Raw genomic sequence first — 24,779 nt, 5'->3', positions numbered from 1 at the left:
AAAATGGCACGTATGGCCACCCTAAGGGCACTGCGTAATATCATTGCACAAGATGATATCAACGTAATATCATATCAACACAAGATGCGTTTTCGCCAAAAGGATCACAAGTGGACGACCATAAAGACAGGTGTAAAACATTTCGACCAGATTGCTTTTGTGGTGCATGTGGTCGAATGTGTTTGAACAGCCACAAGAGACTGCCTACTCTCCGTCTCTTGATCTAATGTGATGTACCGAGCACAATGTTTTATATCGTTTTTTACTTTTAGCGCGAACACACAGTGTACAGCGCTATCCTTAGGCTTTCATTGATAAAACCAAAGTGGCTGTTCTCAACGTCTTTCAATAGTTTAATTTTGCGAGCATGTGAAAGTTGCACAAGCTTATTTCATCAATTGCTCTGAAATATCAAAGAAAGCTCTAATGCTGCGTTTACACCAGCCGCGGTGGACGCGTCAAGCGCGAGTGATTTCAATGTAAAGTCAATGTGAAGTCTCGCGGCGCGGATGAGGCGTTTGGCACGGCTAGACGCAATTCCGTCTAGTTCGCGCGAATGGTGCTTTTTGTGCATTTTGCGTTTGACGCGAATTTGTGGCTGACGCCCGAGTTGAAAAATGTGAACTTTGGCGAATTTATTTTACCCCTATAGTAAGGTGACTAAATACAAACCGGTAACTCTCTCGATAAATGCACAATCAGCCATCTTGCAAACAGACAACCGCATAGCACTTGCCCCTCCCACAAGAAGCGGATTTTGCCTCTGACGCGCGTCAAATGCTTGCTTTTTCCGCGCGTCTACTTCATTCTAGACGCGCGAATGCATTCAAACTGTTCAAGCGGCAAACTAGGCGTGGTACATGCGATTTTGACGCCTCGAACGCAGTTGGTGTAAACGCAGCATAACATATACATGTACAAAACAATGTGCAGCATGTTTACTTTATCTAATTGAGTAGATATTTAGGTTACTATCCGATTAAACGATTAATCGGAGAAAATGGTCAGATTAATCGATTATGAGAATAATCGATTAAACGATTAATCTGAGAAAATTGTCAGATTAATCGATTATGAGAATATCATCGTTATTTGCAGCACTAGTTTACTTGCGTTTAAATATAAATATTAACAAATTATATGAAAATTGTTACATTAAATATTCCAATGTTGGTATCATGACAACCCTTCATCCATCCATTCGTACAGCAGTGATATGCTTTAATATGCATGCACACACCTGGGTGGCCTTTTCCAACTCCATTCGTGTCAGTGAAATGGTTCTCTGCATGTCCGATAGCTGCGTCTGCAGACGACGGTTTTCCCTGGAAACCTCCTCGAACATCTGAGACACACACAGACACGCAAATACAGGCACGTTACACACGCATGCTTCCTTGTAACACAATCAGTTTATCTGCAAATTCCTCCGCACCTTTTTGAAGTCCCTGGAATCTGATCCTCTCGTGTGAATGTAATCATTCAAGACCGAATCAGAGCTAAAGGGGGGCAACAGAGAGACGAAATGAGAACACCGCACGCCACAATCACAAACAAAACAAAAGATCTGAGGTCAAACGCGTACCTGCTGCTCACATGCCTGTCTGTCTGCGTGAGAGAGACAGAAAACAATTCACACTTCAGGAAGAAAACGTAAACACGAGCAAACATAAACAAACTCTAAAGGGTTGTGCAATGCTTAAAAACATATGCATGCTTTAAATATTAAAATAAACAACTTTAATAAAGTGCAAAGTTCCCTTCTTATGTGGGAACTTTAAACTGTGTTGACTACAACTTTTTGTATGGTGCACAAGTCACGTGGGCAATGGTGTTTTTCTTTTCAGGAGTCGACGTCTGCTCTTTGTAAAGCAAACACCAGCATGACAAGGAACTCTCAAACAAGTTTTGTTCCGGTTTGGAAAAACAAATCAAGTAAATGATGAGTTTTTATTTTTGGGGGAACCATTACCTTAAATGTACCGTAAATTTCCCTAGAGGTTGTAAAATATGACTAATTTATGATCTAAACCTTGAATAACAAAGGAAACATTTCAACGCCCATTCAGACAAAAGCAATTGCATGGAAAAACACGTCAATGAAACAAAATAGCATGCTTATTGTTCAAACCTGTGGGTCCCGCCCACCGCTACTTTCATCCTCTACACCCGGGTCATTATCATCGCCCTAAAAAACATAAAGAGGTCAAAGTTCAAACACAGAAGCTGAACACTTGTGCTTTTTTATACGTGTCCTCCATGTACTCACCTCGCCGGTTCTCGCTCTCCTCCGAGCCCTCCTGCGCTCTCTCGTCAACTCCTCGCTGTCTCCGACAGTGGTGTCCGCATCTAACACAATCCAAAAACAAAGTTAAACTATGAAAATGAAAATTTAAATGCATTAAATTAAAAATTTTAAAGACAAAAGTTCACCCTGTTTATCAGGACGTGGCGCACCTGGTGGGTGCGTGAGTCCCAACAAATCCGACTTCTGCAGGTTAGCGATACGAGAGCGCCAGCTTACCTCCTGCATGCAAATCGGTGACAAAAATTAAACCAAAAGTGATCTGCGGTTATTTCAACGGCAACAAACAAATGGCCATCAGAAAACAAACACCGATATCTAGATTACGCTTAACCTTTCTCACCCCTTCATCTGCTTTCTTTTGCTTCGCTTCTTTCTCTTCGTCGTCTTTCTTCTCTGTGCCCCTGTTTTCCGTCTTTATTGTCTTCTCTGCTTCCTGCAGGTCTGTGAGAGTTACACCCTGAAGACCAAACACAACAGTCACTCAGAGATGTCTGAACGCCACAAAATCATTCCACATAAATGTTTTGCTTGTGTTAGGGTCAAAGGTCCGGTTCAAAGGTCAGTCTTGGTTTCAGACAGACTTAATTCTATACTTACTACTATCAGTCTGTCAGTATTGCCTGTACAAGTGTTTGTGGTACAAATATCCTTACAAATGTCACACATCTAACAAAATTTATTTAGATCAATGGTTAAAACAAGGGCCTGAAATTAACACTCGCCAAATGGAAGTAAATATTGGACAGGGGAGTATATAAAAGGGTGTCAATTTTTATAAATTCTAGGCATGGCGCTAACGGGTGCTGTCGACTTTATGCAGCGCTGCACAGACCAATCGATAATTATGACATCATCAAGGTAGGAGAACGGGTCGAAAACAGTGCTTATGAATCGCTCTCGCGGTACTTCGGCATCATAATCCGGTCGTTTTGCGTTTCATGAAGTCCACCAAAAAATAAACGCAATACGCAAACATTACAAACTCACGACAGTTCTCTGCATTTTTAATGATGATAAATTAGAGAGACTGGCTTGTGTGTGAATATGACGAGGTGAAATAGCAATGGGTGTTAAAAAAAAATAAACCTAGCTAGCTAACGAACAATATAACAAAATGTATCATTGTTTATGCCAGTTGATCGTTGTCTGTTCAAGGTAGTTTATGGGCATTTGAAATTGAAAATGTTTAGGTTAATGAATAAATCCCGTAGAAGTATTATTTATTGTCAGTTTAGGTTAACTAGTGTAGCTAACTAATGTTATTACATAGTATCTTATAGTTATATTAATCACTTGATTAAAACAAAAAGTTTGACCGCTGGCTTAAAGGTGCAGTGTGTAAAATTTAGCGACATCTAGTGGTGAGGTTGTAAATTGCAACCGATGGCTCAGTCCACTGCTCTTCCCTCGCTTTTGAAACGCAAAGAGAAGCTACGGTAGCCACCACCAAAAAATGTCATTGACGGAGACAACTTAGTAAAAAAAGTTTGTCCGTTAAGGGCTTCTGTAGAAACATGGCGGCACAAAATGGCGACTTCCACGTAAGGGGACCATCTGTGTATGTAGATAAAAACGTCTCATTCTAAGGTAATAAAAACATAACGGTTCATTATAAAAAGGTCTTTATACACCCCTGATAATATAGTTTTGTATATTACTTTGCATTTCTGTCAGGAGATCTTTTTAAAATTACACACTGCACCTTTAATTGACCAAATATTAATAAAAACAATTTTCTTTAAAGCTTAAATCTGTAACTTTTTTGGTTAAAAACAAAAAAGTAGGTCTGTCAAAAGATTAATCGCGATTGTGTGTGCATAGTATATTTGCGTGTTTATTGTGTGTAATTATTATGTATGTATTAACACACACATACATTTAAAATAAAGTATACTAGTCAACAGATCAAAAAATTTCATCAAATTTGTCCTAAGACAAGAACAGGTATTGGGTATTGGTTTTAAGACAACTTTTATGAAAGGTTTTGATCCACTTCAAATGTTGACTAGTGTGAATAAATAAATAAATAAATAAATAAATAAATAAATATGTAAATGTTTCCTAAATATGTACATGCATGTGTGTGTATTTATCTATACACAATAATTACACACAGTGCACACATATATTATGGAAAAACAACCTTTTATTTTGTATGCTAATCGCGATTAATCTTTTGACAGCCCTAGAAAAGAAGACATCAGTGATAATAATTGTCTCCTTACTTTACCCGTTTTGCAAAGGTAAGTTATAACAATAATTTATAAACTGAGCTGTCAGGAGCCGGTTTCACCGGAAAATATATTTTGACATCACTTGTAGTGCTGCCTCACGATTAGTCGCGACTAATCGTTTGCAGAATAAAAGTTTTTGTTTACATAAAAAATGTGTGTGTACTGTGTATAATAATTATGTTTATATAAATACACACACATAAATGTATAATTTTAAGAAAAAAATATATTTATATAATACATATTTATATATAATATAGATTATATATAAATATAAACATGTATATACACATGCAAATGTTTCTTAATTATTTACATGCATGTGTGTATGTGTATTTATACATAATAATTATACACAGTACACCCACATATATTATGTAAACAAAAACTTTTATTCTGCAAACGATTAGTCGCGACTAATCGTGAGGCAGCACTAATCACTTGACGTCACTGCAAGTAAAGCATGGAAAACAACCAAAAGTTTTAGGTTTCAACCAGAAATAGAGTTTTATATTGCAGCTTTAAGGACCTATACTTCACAAACAAATATAATTATTATCTAGTGTGCAAAACAAATATTATCATATTAAACAGATTTGTAGATGTTATAACCAGAAAATAAATATACTGATTAAGAAAATATTTTATTTGCAGTGTAAATGTCATGCAAAGCCAAACAAACTGCGGTTGGTCTACATCACCCTGACAGAAATATTCGACTAGAATGATACGCAAAGTAGACCTACAGACGTATGTCTACGTAAGACTATAGGTTGTAAAGTCAGACAGACCTGTGTGGAGCGTCTGGACTGGCGGACATGTCTGGATCGAGCTCTTCTCTGAGCCTCAGCCTCCTCATCACGCACGGGAGTCAGATAAGATCTACATACACAAAAACTGAAAGTTAGAAAAATAAAAAAGAAAGCTGCTACCCTGCTAACATTTTTTGGTCGACTAGCTGGACCACCATCTGTTCAGTGAGGTAAATACACACATTACTGTACTCACCTGCGTCTCTGTTTGGCATCTGAATCTCCGATTGTGGATGTCGAGGTGACAGAGTTGGAGGTTGTCACAGAAACAGGTTCCTTCTTATCTGCATCTTCTTGAGCTGGTCTGTAAGAGAGAGTCCTGCATATATAAACCCCGAAAATACAAATCCCAACACAGAGAATCGGATAGACGCACACACCTCAGATAGCTTTGGCGACTGAATCCCGAGATTCCGGTGGTTAAAGAGTTCATTGAAGGGTCATCAAGCTTCCTTCCATAAGATGAGCTGCGAGATAACAGACCTGACACGTCGTTCCCAGGTTGGCTGTTCGTTCGGCGTGTGTACGAAGAGCTCCGGCTCAACCAGCTACACACAATAATGGATAAAGTTTGAAGATGTTCAAACAGGTGATATTCCCTTGGGTTTAAAATTATTTTTTTTACGTGTCTCACCTGCTGGGGTTGTCCGTATTGGTGGTGGTGGTGGTGTCCGAAATGCTGAACAATCGTCTGGACGGAGTTGGTTGCACGCGGGCCAGCCTTGGCTCCTGAACGTAGGAAGTGACATCATAAGGACACAAAATCATCACTCATCACCTCAGCATGTGCATTTTGAAGCGTGGTTACCTTATTATCAGACTCTGAACTTAGTTTAGGACTAGATGCCGAGCGTGTCATGCCCAGTTTAGATTCTGGGCCCTTGAGGGCCTCACTGGTTGAGTCGGAGGCCCCAGAAGAGCCCAGTGTTACAGAGCTGTCTGCTTTACGCAAAGACGTTCTCCAGGAAACCGGAGCCTCCGTCGATGACGTCCGAACGGGTTCACCCTAAAAACAAAGAATGTGCGAAAATAAACGAAGCTGTATTTATAAACTTTACAATTGCTGTAAAATCCAAAAGAAGCTACAAAAGGAAGTTTTCCTAAAAAAAGCTTTTTGTCTTAACCGCTTATGAAACGGCTGAAATTCCACAAGAGGGTGTGTTTTAACCGTAAGACTTTGCTCCACAAACGTGACACCCAAATTTAGCATTATAAGTCTTGAATGAGAAGTGATGGTCAAACGAATTTCCGGTAGTGAACCAATTGTTTACATCGTAATTCGGTAAGAACCATCAAGATCGTGAGGCGAACAAATCGTTATGGATTAAAAGGCTTAGATATTCCATTTCCTTAGATTTATGATCATCTAATGCTTTGTGTGCGCTTAATGGAATCCTGAGAATCTAAGCTTTCAAACAATGTGCCACATGACCGTATATTTTGAAGATTTAATGCATCAAAGTTACAATGAAGTTTATGCAGTCTCGCTTCTGAAGGGGGGGTGTGACGTGTACGTTTAAACATTTAATTTGAAAATGTTGGCCAGAATAGTTTAAATAATAGCTAAAATAATAACTTTAGTAAGCATAGCCGAATTCATTACGGCAGTACGTTTTCACAAAACTGTGTATGAGGCCTCGAGCTTTTTTTATACTCGCGCTTTGGTCCGCAACACAAGCCTCTGCTGATCGTGCGCGCGTCTTAACAAACGGACGAGGCGTTTATAGTTGACGCGCTCACTGTTGCACTATTCTTTGAATTTGTGTTTTAAATGGTATGGTTTTCATACTTTACTTTAAGAGTGTCAGATGAATAGTATATGCATTGATTAAAGAGATACGTCACAAGATTGCCTGTTCGGCCAGAATCGCCTCAAGGTCGGTCATTTTCAGATGCGGACCCGCCGGCGCAGTTACAAAAATTGCCGCGCACACCTCCACGCGAAATGGGGTCTCGCATGACCACCCACTATGCTGGAAGTCATTTTTGCTGCTCGCACCAACGCGCTCATGCGGACGAGTAAAAAACAAAGCTTAAAGAGACATCAGCATCTATACAAACTATGTCTATGTTTACACTGTCAGTCAAAATCTGATTTTTGTGCATATCAGCACTTGTGCAAGTGTGAATGGCTAAAATAAATAAATAAATATAAATATATATATATAAATATAAATATATAAATATAAATATAAATATAAATATAAATATAAATATAAATATAAATATATATATATATATATATATATATATATATATATATATATATATATATATATATATATATATATATATATATATATATATATATTAGGGCTGTCAATAGATTAAAAAAATTAATCTAGATTAATCGCATGATTTCATGAGTTAACTGCGATTAATCGCAAATTAATCGCACATTTTTATCCATTCTAAATTTACCCTAATTTAACACTTTTCAGGTTTTTAATATTCTAATCATATATACATATATAGATGCTTTATGGAAATGTATGTTAACAACAGCCTGTTTACATTTTAACAGATTCACCAGCCATTGTTTTGTATATGAATTTTCCTTTCAGAAGATTTTTCTTTCTCCATTTTTGTTTGCTGCTGCATCATTTGTGACCTGTGCTGGCAAGTTGAGTCGGAATTAGCAAATTTTAAAAAAAAGTTGTTCATATTTTGACATTCTCTATTAAAACATAGAACAATGCATGATTTGTTGAAATATAACAAAATATGACAGAACTACACTTGTTTGAAGTTGAAAGAGTCAAATTACCACAAACATTTCCACATCCATATTATATTACCACATCAATACCTTAAAATCACTGGTAAAACTAATAGATTTAGCACACACAAAGCAAAAACATCATCAATGTATGTTCAACTTTTTTTCCTTTTGTTTGATTGACATTGAGACAGACTGCTTAAAATCTAAGTGATCTAATATAATGTTACACATCAGATAGTTTTACCCAACAGTTAACCAAACATTTACTTAAAACATAACAGATTATAGAGCCTACCTGCGTGAATTCTTATCAAAACAGATATTTGTAAAACTGTAATTTTGTGTAGATGTCTATATATCCGGGTCGCGCACTCGCGCGTCTGTGTGCACGCGCTTCAGATATCAGTCAGTCAGCGTGAGGGGATCGCTTTTGAGTCTTGTCGCTCTTAATAACTCTTTAACATTAATCAGGTACCGAACTTTATCTCTCTTAATGACTTTTTAACATCAAGCAAGTCCTGCAGTCTATTTTATAAGTCATGCATAAAAGCGAAACCAAAATGAATTGAGACGCATTTTTGTATTAGATTAAGCATTAGGAGGACGGTACGTTACACCTCTCAGACGTATAAATAAAGATCATTTCAGATGTCCAACGAGCATTTAGAGCAGGGGTTCTCAAAGTTTACATTCAAAGGTCCAAATCTGAATTCTCATCATTTTCATAGGTCCGGAAAAACTTTATGTAAATCATTTGTTTATAAAACAAATCAACACAACGATTTGGGGAAAACATAAGTGTATTTTGCATTTAAAGTAAAAAAAAAATTAAAACATAAACACAAGAAATATGCCAAAAGTAACCAGGTGCAAAATACAGAGCAACTTAATTAGAGAAATGGCATAGTTTGTTCTCCATCAGATGCATAAACCGTGGCAAAAAAAGATGTGGTTGGTAGGCAGAGACACAGACCAAAATTAGGGGTGCACCTATAAATTGGCTGATGATGCTTGCTATGCTTCTCAATGAATTACAGTGAATGACGCTATATCCAAAAGCCAGGGGGCGCTCTTGTGCAGAAACTCAATATGCGCTGCAGACGAAGAACCAGAAACACGCAGCTCCAGGAAATGTCTTAAGGATATATTTATATTGCTGTTCTTCAAACCTTTTCAGGTATTTTCATGATAATAAAGAATATGTATAGAGATTATGTTTGACGAGTGTTGCTTTTTCAAATGCATGTTTTAAATGACTCAAACCAACAGTGATTTCAGATCGATAAGGATTTACTGATCAAAAGCCGTAGTACATGGTAGCTGTGCATAATATCTGGGTGTGATGGCTACAGCGTCCCACAGGACATTTTTAAATAACTCGTTTTATTTTCGGACCAGGAATACTCTTAAATCTAAAAAGAAAAAAAAACTTAACGAATGGTTTACAAGTTGAATATGCATTTGTAAAGTAGCAAATCCACACCCAATCACATAAATTAATGCACTTGTAATATGAAGTGGACGCGGGTCCGGATCAAGTTCCCGTCGGGTCCGGATCCGGACCGGAGTCCGGACTTTGAGAACCCCTGATTTAGAGCATTGGATTTGGTAGACGATTTGCTTAATGTTCTTATTTCTATGAAAACCTTTTACTCATTTAGAGAGAGTCACATTTGTCTGCGTCTCTGTTCATTCAACTATGGGCTGGACCAAGGGTCAAACAGAAATTGCGCGTTGCGTTAATCTCCGTTAATAAAATTAGTGGCGTTAAAATGAATTTGCGTTAACGCGTTATTAACGCGTTAATTTTGACAGCCCTAATATATATATATATATATATATATATATATATATATATATATATATATATATATATATATATATATATATATATATATATATATATATATATATATAAATATAAATATATATATATATATATATATATATATATATATATATAAATATATATATATAAATATATATATATATATATAAATATATATATATAAATATATATATATATATATATATATATATATATATATATATATATATATATATATATATATATATAAATATATATATATATATATATATATATATATATATAAATATATATATATATAAATATATATAAATATATATATATAAATATAAATATATATATATATATATATAAATATATATATATAATAAATAAAAAACCACAAAATCACATTTTTACAAATCTGTTTCAGTCTACATTCATATGCGTTTTGAAATGCTATTCAAATTGCTTTTTGAAAATTTTTAGGTCTAAATGCTCTGATTAGATCGTAGCATAGTTTTTTGATTACATCAAATCGTAATTAAAACACAATCAGCCATTCATAACTAATTTATTAGCTGCTGAATTTTCTATGGCTGTCGATAGCGAATTCACCTGCATAACGAAACGATTTTATGCTATCTGATTAACAACCTAACGTCATTTTAAACTCGTCATATTATCAAACGTATAAAAATCACAGTTCTCTCTTCACCTTTTTAGCCTGGTTTCCGACAGTACTGGTCACCATACCGCTCACAACGGAAGCAGAATTGTTGAGTTTGTTGTTCAGGTTGTTGATCCTTTCTCGCGTTTTTGCTTTCTCTAAAAACACAAGCAGAGACATTCAGCTGATGTCATTTCCAAATTCCAGAATACAAATGGGCGTTGCTTTTTATTTATCTGGGGTCACCTGACTCAGCGTCACTCTCTGATTCGCTCTCTTCCTCTGAACTGGAGCTGCTAGAGGCTTTGGGTGCGTGCACCGTGTGCGTCGTATCCTCTTCCTCCTCTTCGGTGGGCGGAGTTTGGAGCGTGGGCAGGGCGTGCTTCTCTCTCTCGTGAAGAGTAATTTTTTCTTTGCTGCTCATACGAGAGATTGATGTCCTGGAGGGTCGGGACCAGCCGGAAAACAGGTAACAATTGGCAAGTTAGTGAGATGGCAATAAGGAGGCACCAGGGGCAACGACAAAGCTACAACTATTTTATTTTGCGTCATTAAATACTTGGAATTACACTAACCACAGTACAATTGCTGTTGTGCAAATAAAATATTGTAATGTCGACCAATACCCAACAGCACACCTAACTTCATTTTAGTTAAAGACAAGTAAGTAACATTAAAAAAATCATATTTCTATATAAAAGAAAGATAAGTAGGTTATTTCTAATAGCACTGAATTGCAATATATAAACAATTCATAAAAGCGTTCACCTTTCATTTTCCTTTTCCAATCATTTACATTTACAAGAGTCATGCTGGGTTTCATCAAACAAGAAGTGATGCGATTATGGTTTTACCTGCGAGGTCGAGCGGGTGCCGAAGAAACAGGTGGGCTGGTCTCGATGACGGGCGTCTGGATCTTCTGTTTCTCTGAACGCATCTTTAGAAAAACAACAGCAGCTATTGTTATAATAATTATACTTTTTTTTGTCCCAGTTGTGTTATTATTGTAATGATTACTTTATATTAAACACATTTTTACTACATTACAATAATCCAAATCTAATAATAAGAATCATCGCCAGAATAACGAGAAATAAAGAGAAAAATTAAATATCCCAAAATAAATATAAGAATAAAAAATCTATTTAGCTTTTCGAATAAACCTGTGGACGATTTTTGAATCGATTCACAAATGTCAAAAATCGATTTTAAACAGTTGGTTAACAAAATAATAACGTGACGTTATCGGAACCAAATATCGGAAGTTAACTGCGGGGCCGGTGTAGCACACGGACAGTTTACACGAGTTTACATACATATGTAATTTACATATGTATGTAAATTTCATATGTAAATGAGAATGATTATATTGGGCACTTAGTTGCGTTAAAATACAGTATATGACAAATATAGCGCAAATGCGACAATAAAATCACAAATATGTTAATTAGTGTGTTGCGAATCGATTCTGAATCGAATCATGAGGGTCCAAACGATTCCCATCACTACTAAATACACAGTTGTGTAGAAAAAGGCGGTTTTTGTGTTTATGTCAGCTCTGTACATCCACAAAAAACATTGATTTTTTAACATTCTTGTGTCGAAGATAACTACTCATTTGCCGGCAGTGAAAGCGCTCTTTGAACATAACCAGAGAGACGATAAGATAGCGTACATATAAACACACACATATATACACAGACTTACAGCGTTCTGCTTCTTCTGAAGTTCCTCCAAGATATCAATGAGGTTCTCATCGGCTACGTCAAATGGAGTTTGGCCCTATAAGATACGAAGGCACAGCTCTTTGGAAAACTTGATTGTGACTGGTCAATACAGCCAACACTCGCATAGTAAAATAATAAGATAGTCATATTGTATTTCATAAATATTCAATATTAGATAATGACACTAATGTTAAAAATGTGTTCTTTAAGATGTGTTTGTGTGTCAGCACCCCCTTACCACGTTATTAAGCGCGCTCATGTCACACATGTGTTCCACGAGCAGATTACAGGCCTCTTCCTGACCCCAGTGAGCCGCCGCGTGAAGCGCGGTCCAGCCGTCGCTGTCCCGACTGTCCACGTCCACCGTACACTGCAGCAGTACCCTGATACACATTTACAATTACATTTAATCATTTAGCAGACGCTTTTATCGAAGAAGCAATCGAATAAGCAAATGGGCAAGTAATGCATAAGTGCATAAGTCTCAAGTAGTATAGCATAGTTTGCGAAACTTTCTTTTCGCAATGGTTTCTGAGTTAAGTTAATTCATGAAAACATATGCAACATTTTTTCAAAGCCCAACATAAACACCTTGGGTCGAAAAATGAGCGGATGTGGTTTGCTGGATTTTTTTCTTATCAAAGCAGAATCAACTTAAAATACTCCATCATTTATGATCATACACTTACGATTGAGACATGTTTTTTTTATTTGTGTACATTTATAATAACAAAAAACTTTTGCCAAATAAACAAAATAAACGGTGCGCTTTTAGACTCCTCTGTCTCCGTGAACATCGTTCTGAAACACGTTACAAAAATCGATTGAATTTGCTTCAATGGTAGTGTGATTTCTTGTTTTCTAGAAATAAAACTAAAATGTCAAAATAAAAATAGATTCAATAACAGGGTTGAAAATTTAGTCTAGGTTAAGCTCTCAGTTGATGTTAGCTAGTTTGGGACCAAATGTTGGTTCGTAGTTATTGATATACAAGTTAAGGTTATAAACTGTTATGCTCTGTAGTACAATGACATTTTTTGCAGAATTGGGCATGTCTGAATTTAAGAGAGACATCTACTTTGGAGTAAATTAGATGTGCTCCACAACTACATTTTTTTTTATTTGATGATGCAGTTTTGGACCAGCAGGCATATTTATTATAAACCTTTTTATTATTTTTAAACTAACTTTAATACAACCCATTCTCATGAAATGCGTATAAATAGCACACAGTTGAAAAGTTGTGCAATACATATGCCCAATTCTAATTTTGCGTGCATATGATACGCCAGTTCGCTTAGGATGTCATTTAAAATAGGTTTCTTAATGGGTTTTTTTCTATTTTTAAAGGGATAGTTCACCCAAAAAAAAAAAGTCAATAATGACTCAACCTCATGTCGTTCAAAAATCGTAAGACCTCCGTTCATCTTCATATTTAGTCCGAGAGCTTGTTGACCCTTCATTAAAAATCTATGTACGGTACTATACTGTCCATGTCCAGAAAGGTAATAAAAACATCATCAAAGTAGTCCATGTGACATCAGTGGGTCAGTTAGAATGTGTTGAAGCATCCAAAATACATTTTGGTCCAAAAATAACAACTTTATTCAGCATTGTCTTCTCTTCCTTGACGTATGACACGACTGACGTGTTATCTGGTGCGCCCCAGCTGTTTTTTTTTGTGCGCCCAGGCTTCGTTTACAGTCTGAGGAAGACGCACGCTGTAAATTTAAAAAATAAAAATAAAACGTAGCAAATAACAGATAACATGTCGGCTGCGTCACTGCAGTCACGTGACTTTAGTCTCGCGCATGCGCTTTACAACAAACGTGGAAGAGAAGACAATGCTGAATAAAGTCGTAATTTTTTTATTTTTGGACCAAAATGTATTTTCGATGCTCAATGAAGGTTTTCAATGAAGGGTCAACAAACTCTCGAACTAAATATAAAACATCTTAAACTGTGTTTTGAAGATGAACGGAGGTCTTACGAGATTGGAACGACATGAGGGTGAGTCATTAATGACATTATTTTCATTTTTAAGTGAACTATCCCTTTAAACCATGGTTGCTTGAAGTTGGACTTGGGGTTTGGGTTAGGATGTCATTTTAAGTAACAAAACTTGCTCTAACCCCAAACCCAAGCAACAATGGTAAAAAAAAGAAAGAGAAACCAATAAATCAAACGACACGAAAAGATGTGCCGTATAAGTGAACGGGAAGGACTGGCGTATCATATGCATGCAAAATTGGAACTGCGTGCTTTATATGCGCATTTCATGGGAATGGGTTGCTTTAATATCAGGATTGAATGAGAAGTCAAACAAAAACTTTCACTCACAGTTTGCAATCTTAGTCAAAAAGTTTAAACTCACTTTAACACCTCAATGTATCCTTTAGCAGCAGATACATGCAACGCTGTGGCCTGCGTGTTTGGATGCGAAATTAGAGCGCCGGTTCCTCCCACCATGGCCATGGCGTCCCGAAGCATTACTCTCTCTTCTTCTCTTCTGGCCTGCTCCACATCAATACCTGAAAATGTATTATAAACAACGATTATACAGGCCATTCACGGTCACACTGCACACAAAAACGGCAAGAGCTTTTGAAACTGCTAATTGGTTGGCATAATTTTTGTGGGAGTCTGAATGTGCGGACGTCTTTATCAGTCCACAAAGAAACAAAGTCGTATTCACAAGGTACTGGCTGCTACAATGAATGCTTTTATGAAAGCAGAAACTAGTTTCTAGTTCCTGATGGCTTTGAATCTTTAAACGCTAACAAGCCCCTTTAAAAAGTTGGTTTAAGATAATTAATTCACACACACAACTAACAATAGATGGAGGATGTTTATAAAAGCTAAGGGGTGTCTGCACTGTTTTAATAAGAACTTTGATGTGGCAAACTCAAGTTATTGTTACTCTCAAACCCAACACATCCCATAAACACACAAACACACCCATGACCGCTAGCTTTACTGAGAGGAGCATGTGTTTAGTTTTAATTGGATCACAGAGATCAGACACATGGAGTGTTTAAGACTGCGACTCTTTGTTAAGTGTTTAAATGAGAATCTCGCAAAAAATATTCAGGTCATATAACCAAAATAGACAGATAAAAGATTTCTCACCCAGTTTTTTAATCTCGGCTTTCAGCAGTCTCTCCATAGCATCCTCGGTGGCGACGTCGAGTGGAAGTTCACCCTCGCTGTTAACAGCTCCCACATTTGCCCCGTGTTCGAGCAAATACCTGCGATGCGAATGAAGACGGAAACATTTAAATCAGTAAACTTAAATACAGTCATTACTCGTAGCGCTACTAAATTTAAAGAGATAGTTCACCTCAAAATTTTGTCATCATTTTTTCAATTTCATGTTGCTACAAATCTGTATAGATTTCTTTGTTCTGATGAACACAAATGAAGATATTCTGAGAAATGTTTGTAATCGTTCATGAGCCCTATTCACTTCCATAGTATTCTTTTTTCCTACTATGGAAGTGAATGGGAGTCATGATCGGTTTGCTTACGAAATATCTTCCTATGTGTTCATTAGAACAACAACAAAAAAATGTATACAGGTTTGTAACAACATAAGAGTGAGTAAATTATGACAGGATTGTCATTTTCAGGTGAACTATCCCTTTAAATCGATTTCTACGACCTAAACAGTATATTTTCGTTAGGGGATATATCATGAAAATCTGACATTTTCCACGTTTAAGTGCTATAATTGGATCCCCAGTGCTTGTATCAACCTAGAAAATATGAAAATAATCAACCAAGTAACTTCATGTTGGTAAACCATTTTCTGCAAGCATGTGAAAAATTAGGTCATTGAAATTTGGCTCCCCTTGTGATGTCAGAAGGGGATATAACGCTCCTTAATCTGGACTATCCAACCACAGCACTGCCATTTAGTACAGAAATCAGCTTATTTGCATTTAAAGGGAAACACACAAAACAGCACATTTTTGCTCACATTTACAAAGTGGCAATTTTAACATGTTATAATAAATTATCTATATGGTATTTTGGGCTAAAACTTCAAGGATTAGTCAATTTCCTTAAAAAAATCCATATAATTTACTCACCACCATGTCATCCAAAATGTTGATATCTTTATTTGTTCAGTTGAGAAGAAATTATGTTTTTTGAGGAAAACATTCCAGGATGTTTTTCATTTTAATAGACTTTAATGGACCCCAATACTTTACAGTTTTAATGCAGTTTAAAATTGCAGTTTCAAAGGACTCTAAACGTTCCCAAACGAGGCATAAGGGTCTTATCTAGCGAAACGATTGTCATTTTTGGCAAGAAAAATAAAAAATATGGACTTTTAAACCACAACTTCTCTTCTTCCTCTGGCTGTGTGACGACGAGCCAGCGCGACCTCACGTAATGCGTAATGATGTCGAAAGGTCACGCGTTACATATATGAAACGCACATTTGCGGACCATTTTTAACAATAAACTGACACAAATACATTCATTAGTATCATTACACATACAACAACGTCGGAACGGTCCTCTTGTAAACACTGGGATGTGACCTCTTGACGTGATGACGTTTTACGTGAGGTCGAGCTGGCTCGTCACAGGACCGGAGGAAGATGAGAAGTTGTGGTTTAAAAGTAAATATTTTTTATTTTTCTTGCCAAAAATGACAATCGCTTCGCTAGATAAGACCCTTATGCCTCGTTTGAGATCGTTTAGAGTATTTTGAAACTGCATTAAAACTATTAAGTATTGGGGTCCATTAAAGTCCATTAAAATAAGAAAAATCCTGGAATGTTTTCCTCAAAAAACACAATTTCTTCTCGACTGAACAAAGAAAGACATCAACATTTTGGATGACATGGTGGTGAGTAAATTATCTGGATTTTTTAAAGAAAATGGACTAATCCTTTTTACATACATACTCTGGGGACACAAAAATAGTGCATTTTTAATTTTACTGTGTTGTTGGACGTTTTGCTGTATTAATACAAAAAACACAATATTTATAACCACTAGCTTCTTAAGTTTTCCACTGAATGCAATGCAGCTCACTAAGTTTTAGGACAGATATACTAACTTTGCGATCTGGACGAAACCGCAGGAGGCGGCGGCGTGGAGGGGCGTCCAACCCTCATTGTCTCCTCGGTTTACATCACTGCCGCTTTCCACCAGAAACTCAACCATTTCTGCATTCTCATCAATACAGGCCTGGAGAGAAAGCGAGAGAGAGACAGAAAATTACCATTACTGAAATTTTATGCTTACAATTTTCGGCAGCAAAAAGAGGAGAGGACATAAAAGGAGTATATTTAAAATTTGTTTATTCAAAATGTTTGTACAGCTTTTATATTTTATTGTTTTCTATTCGTACCAAAACCTAAATCAAGTGAAATCTTTTATGTCATAAAAATAGTAAGAGTATGCCAAGAGTACATTGTTTGAATTGAAAAACTAAGCAGTACTATTATGGCGCTTTTCCATTGCATAGTACCCCACGGTTTGGTTTAGTTTGGGTCGGGTCAGTTTACTTTTGGGAGCTTTTCCATTAGGTGCAGTACGTGGTACCCGATACTTTTTTTCGTACCACCTCGGTTGGGGTTCCAAGCGACCCGAGCTGATACCAAACGTGACGCGAAAACACTGTAGATCACTGATTGGTCTGAAAGAAACGTCACTATCAGCGTCATTGCTAGAATGTAAATTAGCTTTACCTGTGCTAGGCTAGCTTGCGCTGTCTGGAGCAAACATGTTGTCATCTGCTCTGCTATAAGTTCCAAAACTCCCTTTTAGCGATGAAAAACATCCACATGTTGAGAATCAGGGACACCTTAACAGTTTTTTCCAGACTTGCAGTTTGTGGCGGAACATTCGCGACGAGCACGTCAGCATTATGTGCTTAAATGCAACTTCAGTGAGGCTCAGCGGAGCGCCGTCAGCTGACGCCGCGGGTGTTTGAACGAAACTGTCATGAGAGACAGAGGTAGTGATAAACGCGATGTGTAAACATCTATTTGTGGTGGCCAATTTTAATTTTGTGGCGGACTAAGAAATAAATAAATGAATGGGAATGTAGAACAACGTTCTCCTCTCACTTGTATGACGTCACAGCCGTATGCAGCGCAAATTTAACGACACGCCTAAAATCCCTCCTACTGCGAAGTGATACTAAACTCAATGGAAAAGCTAACCACGCCAAAGTGAGGTGAGCTGACCCGACCCAAACTAAACTAAACCGTGGGGTACTATGCAATGGAAAAGCGCCATTATTAACCCAGTTTTAGTGTTACACACAGAGTGTAATGGATTTTCCTGTGACATCACACGTGACTGTAACAGATTGCATCATGGGAAATCCATGCTTTCATCTCCCTGGAGTTTTAGTGGGAAATAGCTGCCATTAGCCCAAGGCAAAATAATGTCAATTAGTCATCACAGGGCTGCACACATACACAGTACACCAAAATGTGCACATTGCAACATACACAAATAAAAAACCTGTTTTTGTTACTTTAAAGTTATGTATAGTCAGATTTTACAAACCTAAAGCATTATCTATTGCATATCAAATACTGCATTATAAGTTATTGCACAGTAAACATATTGTCTCTTAAAATACTTTTCATTAGTAGTTTGTAGTGCAGGTAAATAATTTATTAACATCAGCTTAGCTGTAGTCTACATGAAGACTGTGCAAATAGAAAGTGCAGCTATTCATCATTTTAAGTAGCTCGGGGTGGTTGGGGAACAGCAGTAACCCACGACGTGCCGTGCTTTGACAGGGTTATGGGGGAAAGACCCGACATCCTGCAGACCCGAACAGAACGATCATCTCTCAGAGGACTCGAGCAGCTTATAGAAAACTAAACATACACTGCTTTCATTTCTGTCTCTCTCTCTCCATGGACAGAAAGCATTTCCAACCATTGTGTGTGTGTGTGTGTGTGTGTGTTTGTGTGGGTTTGTGTAGAACAGTGGGAACCTTCATTACAGAGGTGTGAAGTTCTTGACTGGGTCACTGTGTTTGTGTGTATGATTCAGTGCGACTGGCCTTTGCTTTTGACAACAGCCGCTTGTGCTGCGTGAAGAATGTTTTCCATGCCCTCACTTGTAAGAGAGCCAGCGAGCGAGAGAGAGAAAGAGACTTTGGATGGAGGGGACGGAAAAACTTAAAGAGCAATGACTATATTTAATTCCCGTCACTGAGCAACGGGAGAACAACAGGACCGTAATCGGGATGAGCAACGGCAGAGCATTGTCGTACATGTGCACACCTCTTCAATAATATAAACAACTCCAAACACAGACTCTCATAACCTTTTGCATGAGACACACACACACAAATCACTTAATAAAATCAAATACAGGACTAAGACAATATTAAATTGTAGAGCATTGCGTTGGCTAGCGGCACAAAAGGTCAAGGGTTCGAATCCAGGGAAACACACTGATAAAAATGTATACCTTGTAATGCACTGTGTAAGTCACTTTGCATAAAAGCTAGGGCTGTTACAATGATTAAATAATCGTCTCATCGCGATTGTTCGACCTCATCGCAATGATTTCAGATCACCGCAATGATTGCACATCTCTCAAAAAACACAAGGGGGAGCTGCAGCATCTGTATAAACGAGACAGTATCAGATAGCGTTCCTTAACTGACAGTGTAACGCAATACATTGCAAAGCCATTAAATACAGTGGAAAAACCGCATTTAAAGGTGCAGTGTGTAAATTTTTAGCGCCATCTAGTGGTGAGGTTGTGAATTGCAACCAACGGCTCAGTCCACTGCTCACCTCTTGCTTTTGAAACACAGAGAAGGTACGGTAGCCTCCATTGGACAAACATGTCATCGTTGGAGACAACTTAGTAAAAAAGTTTGTCTGTTAAGAGCTTCTGTAGAAACATGGCTGCACAAAATGGGGGCTTCCATGTAAGGGGACCCTCTGTCTATCTAGATAAAACGTCTCATTCTAAGGCAATAAACACATAACGGTTCAATATAAAAAGGTCTTTATACACCCCTAATAATATAGTTTTGTATATTATTTTGCATTTCTGTCAAGAGATCCTTCTAAAAATTACACACTGCACCTTTAAAGAAATGCTGCAAAACTTTGATAAGCAGTATGAACTGCCAGGTAAAACATACGTTTCCAAAACAACGATTACAAATTTAGGGAAGCGAAGGATGCTATTCTTAAGGATCTATAAGGAATTTATTTTTTTGCAGGCACTACAGACATGTGGCCCGGTACTAATATGACCTTAGTAGGATTGGCTACTATTTAAGGCCTGTTCTGGTATAGTTAGTTTATTTTGAATGCGTTTTTATTTTCTGTTATTTTTTAGACACTTTATTGTGTTTATTTCTTATGAAGAATTTTCAGGTTTTTAAAGATATTTTCATTAAATAATAATAATGTGTGTTGTGTATTGATATTTCCTGCCAGGTAAACCTTGCAAAATATATTATTATTTATTTATAAATAATTATTATTTATTTTTTATTGCAAAATAAATATTTAATTTAAATAATTACAACAATGTGTGGGAATTTTTTTATGAACAAAAAAAGAATTAAAGGTGCAGTGTGTAAATTTTAGTACATCTAGTGGAAAGGTTGCAAATTGCAACCAACGTTTCAGTCCACCGTTCACAGAAACGCATAGAGAAGCTACGGTAGCCGCCACCGGACAACCATGTCATCGTTGGAGACAACTTAGTAAAAGGGCTTCTGTAGAAACAAAATGGCGACTTCCATGTGAGGGGACCCTCTGTGTATGTAGATAAAAATGTCTCATTCTAAGGTAATAAAAACATAACGGTTCATTATGAAAGGTCTTTATACACCCCTGATAATATAGTTATGTATTTTATATTGCAATTCTGTCAAGAGATCATTACAAAAGTTACACACTGCACCTTTAAGAGTCAAAGCAATAAAACAAGCAATTAATCATCATAACTGCCAAAGCCCTAAAACAGGCAATTAATGGTCATAATCGCCACAATTTATTCGACGATTTACCCTCAGGAAAATTTCGTAATCGTGCCAGCCCTAATAAAAGCTTCTGCCAAATGCATGAATGTAAATTAAATTAGGTATGCATATACAATTTTTAAATATAGATAAAAATATTAAAGGAGTCATAGCATGAAAATCTGAAAAGTGCTATAATTAGGTCCACAGTGCTTCTATCAACCCAGTAACTTAGTTTTGGTAAACCATTTTCTGCAAGCATGTGAAAAAATGGGTCATTGAAATTTAGCTTCCCTTGTGATGTCAGAAGGGGATAATAGCACCCCTTAATTTGCACTAACCAACCACAGCTCTGCCATTTAGTGCAGATATCAGCTCATTTGCATTTTAAAGGACACACCCCAAAACGGCACATTTTTGGTCACACTTACAAAGTGTCAATTTCAACGCATTATAATAAATTATCTTTATGGTATTTTGAGCTAAAACTTCACATATGTACTCTGCGGACACCAAAGACTTATTTGACATCTTAAAAAAGTTCTTGTGAAATGTCCTCTATTAAGCTAAAAGTTGGCGAGACAATGCTATATTGTGAATACAGTTCTGATAAAGGGGTTTCATGGCACACAAAATCATCACAAAATATAGCACAGTTCTAAGTGCTTTCCTGCTATTTTAAAATGGCAGTGTAATAAATATATGCAGATTTTATTCAGCAAATTCGTCAAGTGCCATTGCTGGTAGACGATATCGTTCACAACAACACAAAATGTTACTTTGCAAAAAAAAGTATCAATCAGTAAAGGCTGATATTGTGTTTTGTGGATTTTTGGACAGCTGTAAAGCTCTATTGACCAATCAACATCCAGCATCTGTTTGATAAATATTATAACAAATATGGGCTCGTCGTGTAACAGGTGTAATTTACGGATACTTTCAGTTGTTCTACTAAACAGTGTGAGGTGTTTTATATACATGAAAATATATGATCTAAAAACAACTAATATGCTTAGAGCAATATACAAACATTTTCACACACAAAGAAATACTCGACTCGCTCCGAAACAAGTTTCAAACTTCTATTAGTTCTTTAAGTTTCAAGAACCAGCAGTTCAGGTTGTGTTTGAGCGAATCATTTGGTTTGAGTTTTCTCCTGAGCAAGCCTGCAAAGGCATGGGAAGATCTGGTCACAATTCTCTTTCCTCGTCCATCTGCGTGCCGAAACGTCTGTTTACTTTAGGACGATTAGGTGATAAAGCATGTTTGTAACTCTATCTGTGACAGAGGGGAGCATATGTGTTGATGTTTGTCTGTCTGTATGTGTATGTGCGTCTTTAACAGGATGTGACACTGATTCTGTCCAGAGCTAAACACACACACAGACACACACACACACCACAACAGAGAGCCGCGTGTTCCCAGGCTAACTTAACTGTGACTAATAATCAGTATTCGTCAAACTATGATTTCATTCGGGTTTTATTCTCTCATATAATTCAGCTTATGTCATGAACTTGAAGCCCCACCCCTAAAGTCACTCGCCACGCAAACAGTGCATCGCCGTGCTGCACAAATCCAACCAAAACATTCAATAACAAACCCAGTTTCTTTTTCTAAAAAGAGATGCAAATGCAAAACTTTAGTTGCTGTTCAAAAATGGCAAACAATCAAGTCATCAAGTTGGAGAATGCATGACAAAAGGGACGACTTAAGACTCAAAGCTTTTGTGACATCACAATGACTACTGTCAACACCTGTGCTCACCTGTCCAATCAACAACAACACAGTATGTAACACCACTGTCCTCCCTTAAAAGTGTTATTAATAATATCACTTATATTATTAATAATAGTTGCTATGCGTCAATTTTTTTATTATTTTATCAGCTGGAGAGTCTGTAAAACTTTACTTCGCCAATCCCAGAAACATCACCCCTCCTGACTGTCCAATTTAAACAAACATTCAAGAGTACGAAGACAAGAAAACAATAACAAACAATACATCAAAAGGAACAGTGAATTCCAACCATTCTTCGAAGTAGCTCAAAGATATGAGGAAAGTCTTGCTATGCCAGTTAAACCTGGATGCTGGTCGGTTAAAATCAGAAGTAGGTAGGTAGCAACATTAAACATGACAGCTACGGGACAGGCCCAAGACACTCCCAAAACTTAATTCGATTAAAAAAACACATACACACAAGACAAGTGCCAAGACAACAACCTTTCTGCAAACAGTAGTGTACACTAATTTTAAAAGTAAGGAAAGTTGTCTAGCCTAGATGGAGACAGAAACTTCTCTGGTCCAGATCCAGAACTTTGCCAGCAAGCCAACCAAAGACTAGAGAAAAGTTCAAGCTGGTTTTTGTATGTTTATAAACGTTTTATTATTTTAAGACGGGAACAAATTTTGCTAAATTTTTTTTAGTTGTGCAAAAATCTCTATGCATGCAGTCCAAATGACCAAACTTTAAGTAACGGGACATACAGACCAGAAGTGGGCAATGCACTTAAATAATTTAAGTTTATATAACATATACAACAAGTTTAACGTCACCACCACTTACAATTTGTTACAATGTAACGCGCGCGCGCGCACTCACTGGCGCGTTTCATACATGGCACAAGTTCAGGAAGGCGCATAAAGAAGTTTTAAAACTCTGCCAGCGGGTGTGAAATTAAGTGTAAACGCATCAGAAATGGTTCGGATACCTGATGCAGTGCCGTCAATCCGTCTACATTGGCGTGGTTGATATCTGCTCCCTGTCGCAGGAGCTCCGACACCTCCTCCTTGTCCCCAGCGGAACAGGCGGCCATGAACACGGCGCCCTGGGCGAAGCGCACTCGGCCTCGTCGGCTTCCGGGAGCCGAGGAATGGCTCCTCGACTCCGACCCGGTCCGGTCCGTCTCCGATCCCTGCCACCGTTGGAGCTGATCCTGGCGCCGCTGCTTCGCAGCTTCGGACCGGGAACGGTCAGTGGCCGCCATCTTCCTCCCTCAGTCTCACCCGGGGAGTTTCAGTTTATCAGTGAAGGGATGTCCGATTCGCGAACGAATGATTCTTTTTTTTAAGATTCAGTCGAATCGATTCATAAAGCGCTCTGTTCGGGATCCTCGCTTAAAAACAACATCAATTCTAATGGTTTTTACCACAAACCACAAATGTTGTTATGAACCATTTAAGCCATTTACAATTAAAAAAACATTACAAAAGTAGTTTATGTAGCGTCCACTAGGATTTAACTTAATGGTTTTCAGATAAATCCCATCAAATGAATCCAACGCATTACCACAATAGGCAAGAAGTTTTCACTAAAACCAACATACCGGTAGGCAAATTCTGAATATAACCTTTAAATCCAGTAGAATTACGTTTAGAGACCCATTTATTCCATTATATGTTCCATTTAACTCCCATCATAACCATTCAATCTATTAAAATGTCTCGTGTTTATTTTTAGCACGGATATCAGGAGCGTTAAGTCGTCAGTAAATCATCTTGAACCGCTTGACTGCAGAGATC

At 37.2% G+C, this 24,779-nt stretch overlaps 1 protein-coding gene across 3 annotated transcripts in view; it reads right to left on the bottom strand.

The window, feature by feature from the left end:
- The window catches only part of LOC129434290 (protein phosphatase 1 regulatory subunit 12A), a 32,730-nt gene extending 8,061 nt beyond the window's left edge, over positions 1-24,669 (bottom strand). The window contains exons 1-21 of one of the 3 annotated variants that reach the window (XM_073864595.1): positions 23,969-24,669; positions 17,355-17,485; positions 15,410-15,528; positions 14,655-14,811; positions 12,519-12,663; positions 12,261-12,335; positions 11,408-11,490; positions 10,800-10,993; positions 10,602-10,711; positions 6,163-6,360; positions 5,989-6,083; positions 5,735-5,902; positions 5,551-5,658; positions 5,334-5,424; positions 2,649-2,765; positions 2,458-2,527; positions 2,270-2,349; positions 2,132-2,188; positions 1,586-1,638; positions 1,436-1,499; positions 1,241-1,345 (exon numbers count right to left, since the gene is read on the bottom strand). In XM_073864595.1, the coding sequence (XP_073720696.1) occupies positions 1,241-1,345; positions 1,436-1,499; positions 1,586-1,638; positions 2,132-2,188; positions 2,270-2,349; positions 2,458-2,527; positions 2,649-2,765; positions 5,334-5,424; positions 5,551-5,658; positions 5,735-5,902; positions 5,989-6,083; positions 6,163-6,360; positions 10,602-10,711; positions 10,800-10,993; positions 11,408-11,490; positions 12,261-12,335; positions 12,519-12,663; positions 14,655-14,811; positions 15,410-15,528; positions 17,355-17,485; positions 23,969-24,244 (2,496 nt within the window). In that variant the 5' untranslated portion in view covers positions 24,245-24,669. Of the gene's footprint in view, positions 1-1,240; positions 1,346-1,435; positions 1,500-1,585; positions 1,639-2,131; positions 2,189-2,269; positions 2,350-2,433; positions 2,528-2,648; positions 2,766-5,333; positions 5,425-5,550; positions 5,659-5,734; positions 5,903-5,988; positions 6,084-6,162; positions 6,361-10,601; positions 10,712-10,799; positions 10,994-11,407; positions 11,491-12,260; positions 12,336-12,518; positions 12,664-14,654; positions 14,812-15,409; positions 15,529-17,354; positions 17,486-23,968 lie in introns of all 3 variants that reach the window. The other 2 variants (XM_073864594.1, XM_073864596.1) reach the window with 2 other exon arrangements.
- Between the last annotated feature and the right edge of the window lie 110 nt (positions 24,670-24,779).

This window comes from Misgurnus anguillicaudatus, unplaced genomic scaffold, assembly GCF_027580225.2.
Source record: "Misgurnus anguillicaudatus unplaced genomic scaffold, ASM2758022v2 HiC_scaffold_27, whole genome shotgun sequence".
Lineage (NCBI taxonomy): Eukaryota > Metazoa > Chordata > Actinopteri > Cypriniformes > Cobitidae > Misgurnus > Misgurnus anguillicaudatus.
Note: the sequence above shows the minus strand (reverse complement) of the source record. Positions and strands in the feature narration are given on the sequence as shown.